The 9,030-nt window shown below is 44.4% G+C and overlaps 1 protein-coding gene across 1 annotated transcript in view; it reads right to left on the bottom strand.

Annotated features, from left to right (window-relative positions):
* Positions 1–3,503: 3,503 nt before the first annotated feature.
* Positions 3,504–9,030, bottom strand: part of T265_02941 (hypothetical protein) — a gene marked incomplete at both ends in the record, with an annotated part of 11,728 nt that continues 6,201 nt past the window's right edge. Inside the window, one exon of the mRNA XM_009167305.1 lies at positions 3,504–3,968. Within this exon, the coding sequence (XP_009165569.1) occupies positions 3,504–3,968 (465 nt within the window). The remainder of the gene's footprint in view (positions 3,969–9,030) is intronic.

Raw genomic sequence — 9,030 nt, 5'->3', positions numbered from 1 at the left:
ACTGCAGCGCGTAGAGGTATGTCTAACGGGTAATGGGCAAATCCCAACAGTACTTCCTGTGGCGGCGACTCTGATACAGTATCCTAAGTATTTTCCTAACATCACAGTATATCTTCAAAAATAGGACACCGTCATTCTGATAGGACGGAACTTTTACAAGATATAAGGAAGTAAGGTTTTGGACCACTGAGAGTAATGCACACAGTCCTTGTCCTCGATATTCGTCAAATTCCGAGGCCGGTTGCTCATCAGATGCTTGTTACTATGGCTTAATGAAGGTTCGCACTTATGCTTTTCATCTGTTTCAACCGGTTGGTTTAGCAGGAGCTAACATTCGGACGCGCATCTGCTTCCATATGAGTCTACTGGTTCAGGCCGCGGCCGCCAACAACGAACAACCGAAGATTTACACAACAGAATTAACTGGTTTTTGTCTAGCTCCCGAAACAAATTCCCCACAGGTGTCTTACGTACTTCGGTAGCACAAAACTGTATTACAGAATACTGTAAAGTCGAAGATTATCTGATATGGGTGGGAAATGCACCTTCAAAATTCCACACATTCATCTCCAATAGCATGCAATGGCCGATTTATGCAAAGTGAGCAAGGCTGGGTAAGGTGCACACACTCAACCACTAGACAAAAAAACATGAATCAAATGGAAAGAAAGACCACTAGACTGATGGCGGATTACTTATCGCTTCTTGACCGTGAAAGGATGGGTTTGTAAATATGAGATGATCAGTACTTTCGGATGCGCATTCCTACCAGGCACATGCCACATTACCTCCATTCTTCGTTTCTGCCTTCCTCAACCGGATTGGTCGGATCAAGTGAGAAGTGTGCTAAAGGCGATAAACATTCCTCATATCTCCGAGTGAAACGTAGAAGTGCCTGATATACCGACCTACCATAGAAATTGGTTCGTCAACAAATACTACAGACCTGACCTCTGGTAAGTTTTCATTTGGGTAGTGCAGAACACAAGATAGCTGAAAATTGGCTGGAAGCAGTAGCACTACCGAACTCACGAGAGACCTTGAGATGACTCGAGCATAAATGATATACAGAGGTAGCTCATCCATACTTATAATCATTGACAGGACAGCGATTCTGACATTTTACTGAAAGCGTTCGGGAATTAGTGAATTTGATTCTCAACTCGGAGAAATTTAAGTCGCCTCTGGAAAAGACTCCTGAAGTGACGACGTCCCAAAATGAACTGCCCATGATTGAAATCCCTGATACTTTCCTACAAGACCAGTGGTGCAGAAGGCAACAAAAAACATGAGTTGCGGTGTGACGTACATGTTACTGTTGAAGAAAGAACTCCTGTCTCCTGCTCAGGTCAGACTTGCTGAAACGAAGGGATGGATCCGCCCTGAATTAGACCGGTGACGTTAAAATAGGTTTGAGATACTTATCGGTCAAGATTGTTTGGTTCGACGTCTAGAAATGAAGATGTTTGTAGTGAGTCGCAATCAGTTTCCTTCCCAATCACATCCCGGGCAGCCGCCAAGTGCAATGTTTATGCAAGACTCATTGGTTTTAAATCAACATTAGCAAAGTCAAGTACCTTACAACGTGTACATATCTGAAAAACCATATAATGGCCGCTATGAATCCTTCAAGTTAGTGGTCAGTTTACTTATACTGAATGGACTATATTGCTGAATAGCCCGGCAGAATACGAAAACAGTGAATACAATACTAGAACGGTATTAATTCAACTCAGGCCGCGCTTGCTAATTTGAGATACCTATGGCGTCAGAATGGTTTATCCCTGAATCTGAAGGGACGTGTGTATCAAGCTATAGTACGGGCTGTTTTGCTGCATGGCTGTGAGAGTTGGCCTAGTCGAGCAGCGGACCTGAGACGTCTTCAGGTGTTCGACAATTGTTGTCTCAGAACCATAGCTCGTGTGGGTTTTTGTCAGCGAATCCGTAACGATGCAGTTAGAAAGCACGTTTTCGGTTGTGCGACGGGTATTTCCATTGAAGAATGTGTCCAGTACCAGAAGCCGCGTTGGTTGGGATATGTGTTGCGTATGCAAAACCATCGTTTGCCGAAGAGTGCTGTTTTCCATGCCCAACTCAGAGTGGCGTAAACAGAGAGGTGGCCAACTCTTGACTTGGCAGAGGAGTATGAAGTTGATCACGAAACGCTTGGGTGCTGTCGGTGCTACTCGCATTCCAGGATGGGGACCGCGTGATCCTCACTGTGGCTGGTTGGAGACACTGCAAGATAAGGCTGGCAACTGATGTCAGTGGCGTTCTTGTTATCAGTTTCTATCCAGATCGCCTGAGTGAATGTCTGGAGGTGTAAGCACGTCGGAATGATTGTGGTAAGCTAGCACTAAGTCCTTTCCCCGTCCACCTTTACTCTTTTCGTTACAATAAGGCTTTCAAATAAATCATGGTTGTACGGCAGTGAAGCGCTGTCTGTCGACGATGATGATGCAGCTCAGAAAAACGACGAAATGGAGATATGCGTACTCCGAATCGGTAACCCTGAATATAGAACCTAGTCTGTACGGACCGAATTCAGCCGGACGCCATAAGTATCAGACTAAGAATGCCATATGGGCAATCTTAACGCGAGACGGAGAGGGGAACACTGGAGAGGAAAATCCAAACAAAATGCTTTCGTATTCAAAATGTTTCTACGCTTACTTCGGCGGAGAGCAAGGATGGTGACACGACCAAACGAATGTTATCATCACCACTCCGTACCAAATATGGGCCGCCTGGTGGTCAGCTAAGAACCAGAGCAAGTGTGGGACGTTTGAGTCTATTCTTATGCTGTACGTCATCACGATCGAAACTAGAAATCCACATAATTGTTCACGTTTTGGATCATCGCCCTCAAGCAGCTGCGATCCACGAGACCATCAAAAGCAACAGCCGCATTGAAGGTATCCGAGTGCGGCATCGGATCATGACAAAGGCGGAAATGAATATAAGGCAGGCAATTGCAAGCAACTTCTGTTGAATATAGAAACTGAGTGACACGCTATTAAGGATAGGCTGTCCCTTTCGTTATAAATGTACTGGACGTGCAGAGAATTTCGATCAGGCTAAATAAGACAAGAGCGAAAACCAATCAATGCGCATCTGATGTGCACACAATCATTGTACCAAAACAGACTACTGCAGAACTTCATGGTGCACGCTTAACGGCGGGAATGTTCTAATGACGAGGCGATCCAAGCATAACTGAATGTGGCACAACTGGGGTGATAAACGAGAAGTTTCTTTGTAATTATTTCACATAAAGGCCATATGACACACATTCTGCTCAGCCACCTTTGGGTATCAACGTGCCGAATGATTGGACGAATTTCAAAACAATATGAATCTTTATATTAATCACGATAATAAGCAAAAGGGGGAAAAAGTAAATCACAATACAAGCAAGTTCGGAGCACCAGGGGATTGTTCCCAAGACCACGTGAGATGAAGCGAATGGTACGCCGTATCACATGTATGAAAATTACGGTACCTTAATACAACGATGGAAATTTGTCTCTCAAACGTTGCTGACGGTTATTGTGCACAATACATCCGATGAAAAGTAGAATGAGAATCAAGTTGACGACGAGAGCGACAATGCCTTCGACCATGTAGGAAGGCATCACAAACACTTTTAAAGTGGCCGATGCCACGTCCTCCGAATCTTCCTCTGAAATGTTCACATCGTCCAAACATTGATAAGAACCAGAATCATTTAAGAGTAGGCGCTCCATTATGAGAACCCCACCTTTGTTGAGAAAGCGCCCGTCAGCCGAACTGCTACCATCAGGAAGATTCTCCGAGTCTAAGAGCTTCCATGTTAAAGTTGCACCAGTTAAGTCTGTGGTACACTCGAATCGTCCAGTTTGATCAACTTCCAGAGAACGATAAAGTGGGGTTATCGTGGTTTTTGACGAAGCATAACCGACGATGATCAGCAATGCCAAAAGGATCATCCCACCACGAGTAGGATGAAACTGAAAACAAAGGAGCGTGTTTTGTGAAAAAGAACACATGGTGCTAGACGTAAAAATGTAAGGGTTACCTAATACCTTACTGGATCTACCATCCACTGAGCGGTCCCACGGAAAAAATGCTAAATTTGCAAATAGTGATCGAGCAGTACAAGGAGTTGTCCTAATTACTAGCCAGTTATGCTAATGGGAAACGCCGTACACTGACTACATCGCAAATTAGTTGACGTACAGTTAAACCGAGATGTCCATTTTCAAAGTGACATTGTAGAGGACGAAGGACCTTCGGACTTGGTTTGCGTAGGACGTACCGAAACAAGTGTGGCATTTGGTGCAAAAGATGATGTGAAAGAGGTATTATGACTCCGATACAAAGCCTGTGAATAACGGGAGTCAACTAAGTGCAGTAATCTCTGGAAGATAAACCAGTCAACTAATACGGAAATAGGATATGTCAAAAGCTCGCAACTTGGCTTGACTAAATATCGTACACATGAAACAGTACGGGGTGACTAAAAACTCCGTAGCCCCCAGAACTTGACCTTACACCTCAATTCACCGGTCAGTCCAAACTCAGTTTTTTAGATCAAGTCGACGGTAGAAGGGGCGCGGAGAAAATAAAGTAGGGGGTTGTGGGAGGAAAAGGAAGGACCATCTTGGAAGAGTGGGCTCAGGTGGATAGTCCCACCTCTTCATGATGAGGAGTCGAAATCCTGAGGTGCTCCCCGATTTGCGTCCTACCTGATGAGCAGTATCATTGAGCCTGGCAGTCGTGATAAACTGTGGATGGAGCAGCCGTCTTGGGTATTTTTATAAATAAAAGCACAAGGATCGATGGGTTCCAGATTCTTAAACGCATTCTCATTCCCGAATAATTTCAAACAACTCTCTTTAAATAACACTCACCCAATAACTCACCCAGCCCTGTGGCTCGATGGCAGGAGGGCATATTAGTAATTCAACTGACAGGCGGTCTAAACTCAGATTGAGGTTCGAGTTGAGCGTGTTGAATGAAAGACATGGGTACAGAGACAGACGGCCAACTAAGCTGCTGTCCAAGGTATTCAAAACAGAGACGAAGACGCTGGTTTTTGTTGGGCATTAAATCCTTGATGACCTAAGTAACAGTTGTTTTTTGGAACTGTTTTGTATCAGGTGAAAAAAGTTCCCGAACATTCCCAGACGCATTAGCTCCATCCATTCTTAAGATCATCTGATCGCAGCAGGTTTCCCCATACTTAAGTTGGTGTCTAACAGCCATTCTGTTAGAAATACTCTCGGCGTTAAAAGAGACAAAACAATTCGCATCATGGATTGACAGTGACCGTTCAGAAATCTTAATTTGCGCACCTTTAGAAACTGACTGCCATTTAAATAGCGCTGCCTGTCTCACCTACTTACGACTGACGTTTCCTTCGAATGCGCCTCTTAAAGCTACGCATAAGTTTATTGGATAGAAAAGTTCAAGCCACGGATCAAAAAGATTTTAGGAGGCTAAGCAACGGGTCTGTTTCCAAGGTCTCTCCAAGGAGCTCATCGACCGGGCGACATCATATTCTGAATCGATAGAAGTAGTAGGAATAAGGCCTCGCCACCTTGTCCTAATGGTTGTGTTGTCAACCTGGTTTCACAGTTGTAAGGTAGTAAAAGAACACCAGGTAATGTAACGGCGTCTATTGCGTCTGGATACAGAACTAGTGAATAAAAATCGGTGAGGCGAAAAGCTGCAAACGACAAACACTATCATCTTGAGTTTAAGCTCAGCCAGCCAGTACTTCACATACTTAGCTCTCTAGTTCTCAAAACAATATACTTTCACCTTTATATACATTAGAGCTGCAGAACGTCACTTGTATACTGAACAAAGCCTCACTTTTGTCACTCAATTCTTTTCAGTTACGCTGACTTACATATGTCTGCATGTTAGTCTAGACCATAACGATTTACTCAATATAAGGATTCTCATCATCATCGAGCGTCCTCTTCGATGTCGGTTCAAGTGGTTGTAAAATCGAACCCACCGGTTCTGTATGCTCAGCACCTTTTAAGGTACGTAGAAGCTCTCAACTCACATACACTTGACACCCTGGTCCATTGTATAAATAATACTGCATGTGCATTCACTACAGAATGCGAAGCGTTCGAAGAAACTGGGGGCACTCCGCAGATTTATTTTGAACCCAGAAACAATATTTTTGCACGTCATTGACCGGCTAAATGTAAGCAAAACTGGGTAAACTCGAGTCAAATTCGACCTGAAACTGAAAATTTTACTGAAAGGCCGCAATTTCGAAAACTGCACTGCAGGACAACACCCTGAGACGATTTTATCACAAGGTTAAGTGCCCCCACAGCATGTGTCTGAAGAGAGAACACTGGACTATCAGGCCAACTTCGATGGAGTGCTTTGCCTGGAAATGGTCGAAAAGTAACCGCAGTTCTGTGAAATCCAATCCACTCTCACACACGGTTGCACTGACCGCTTGTGAAATCACACCAGAGTCCGTAAACTTACCATCTCACCAAGTTCCGACACCCTAACAACCACTTCTGATAGGGGATGAATGTTTTTTCGTGAAGGTAATCAGCATCGCCCTTTTCAGTGTCCGTCTCGTGTGGTCGTGTTCAAGAAATGCAATGAGAGGGCGAATTCCAGAAAGCCTTCGTCAGAATATATTTCCAAGCCCCCCTGCTTCGCTTCGTGCTACCGAGTTATATTCAATCGCTACAGTAACCGATGCTACTAAACTATCAATCAACGGCATTCCTCTAGAAATGCTTGTTGATACTGATAGTTCCGAGAGCCGGTTTCATCATAAATAGAGGCCGCAAAAGTCACGGAATCAAACCGTAGTGACGAATAAATCGCTTGATATTAACACGGAGGGCCATTGTTATGAAACAGTACAGTACAAAAACATGCATCAGAACTTAAGGCTTCCAGTGTTACCGTACTTATGCTACGTTCTACCTTACTACAATTTCCTACAGTTCGACGAAAAGTTAGAGGTTCCATTTGTGCGGGCATGGCGTATGCCGACTTCAAATCATCTGCTGCAAGGCCAAGAAATCTTGCTGCTAACAAGGCATTCAGTCGTACGGATATTGCTTGTTTGTTTTCGGACGGTATTATCGAGCCCTCTAGACGTCTGTTGCGGGCTCAAGTCCTTGTTAATGATAAACACAAAAAAATGCTTTTGTGTTGTTTACAGCCATATAAGCAACCACCGTACCTACCGTGACACACCCACTACCTAGAACCGATTATCCAATACACATGGCTTAGTACAAAGTTTTCAGCATACCGGTTTTCAAAAGCGGGTATCGTCAGGTCACCATTCAAGGGGAGCCACATACTACTTACGAGGCCTCTGGGAGTCAGCACCAACCCGTCTCATTCCACTTTAAGTAACAGAAAGGATAGTAAGTTTCGAACGCTCAATCAACCAAAATATCATCACATTCACTTTTGATTACATTTACAGCCTCACCGTCTGTGGACAGGGCCTAATCGGAATGTGAAAAGCCCTCTTGATACAACAAAGTAAAAGTTCATTCACGATAAAAGGAAAGCTAAAAGCGGGACAAGGGCTCAACAAAGAAGTTAAATGAAACCGTTTGGGTTGAAGGTATTTTCCAATTATTGAAGCTCGTGATCAGCCTCCGGAACATTGATAGTCAGTTCTACTCAACAAACTCCACGCCTTAAAGTCATTGCTTTGTGTGGCGATCAACGCAACGGCTCACAAACGGAACTCCAACTCGAAGTGGGCGATCAGTGAACTGACTAACCCCAGTTCTCTTCAATCCCCGTTTTATCTCTGCTTCCCTGTTCACGAAATCTACGCTCGCGGCTTTTAGACTTTCGACCAAAGTACTCAGATATCGAAGCTTTTGTCTGCCAGGGTTCCGGTTGTTCGAATTCAGTTGACCATATAAAATCCGCCTCAAAATATTGTTCCCGTACATACAACAAACATTTACTAACCACTGGGGATGGCTGGATGCAACAGTAACTTTCACTCCATCACAGTGCGCCCGTCGGAGGACTTCAGTGTCCGGCACTCATTGTCCATTGAACATCAAGTATAGGAAGTTGCGCATGTACATGGTTAGTGTTTCGATGTCGTACAAAAGGTCGGACGAAAGTATCATCTTGTAGACGCACGGCTTGCCCTCCACTCACAGATTCGAAACACGGTGACTCGTCTAACGGGTGGCAGTCAAGTCAGCAGCCAGTGTGCGGTAGTACGTAAAATCGGTTCCAGTCTAGATACGCCGAGCCGATTTGTGAGAAAACCAAGCATCGGTTGGCGCATAACGAATCTTCTTCAAACTTATTCGCATGTCACAGTGCACATCAGCTGTCGCAGACTTCTTAGCTAGGCACTACAGTAAACCACGTGCATTTGGGAATAACACCGAGTCGATCGCTAACATGATCTGGTGAACCAGACCCCTCACACCAAAACGTTAACCAGATGTCCTCAAGTCTTCAATCGAAATGTACACCAGCACTGTCGTTCGCGAAAGCCGCATTCATGATAACCATTAGACAAAGATTGAGAGCGGAGGAAAGGACGCACTCCTGTCTTATGTCTGAGTATTTCGAAACCAATCTTATTCAATCACGCAGAACTTGGACGAAATATGTGAATTTCGGCCAACGGTCGTACATGAAAACAACTGTCCACAGAACCATTCGTTTGATGTCGGGGAAGACTTTCGTGAAGTTAGAGATGAAGGGACGGTGCAGCTGACGAAGTTGGGGGGACTGTGCTTGGAGCCGTTGCGCAGCAAATATCGCATCCATTACGCTGCGACTAGCACGAAGGCATTTCCATCACTTCAGCCGTTAGGTGGTTAAGTAAGTCAGCTCAGCGGGCTGTTGCCCTTTTAGTTGACAGATAAGTCATTATTTGTGTTTCTCTTGCAGAGTAAGACCGTCGAACCATCTCTGAAGTACGGTGAAACTTCCTCTCCATTTTCGATAGTTGATGAAGAGCATTTTCTTAAGCCCGAATACTATATATATATATATATA

Source organism: Opisthorchis viverrini (genome assembly GCF_000715545.1).
Source record: "Opisthorchis viverrini unplaced genomic scaffold opera_v5_38, whole genome shotgun sequence".
Lineage (NCBI taxonomy): Eukaryota > Metazoa > Platyhelminthes > Trematoda > Opisthorchiida > Opisthorchiidae > Opisthorchis > Opisthorchis viverrini.
Note: the sequence above shows the minus strand (reverse complement) of the source record. Positions and strands in the feature narration are given on the sequence as shown.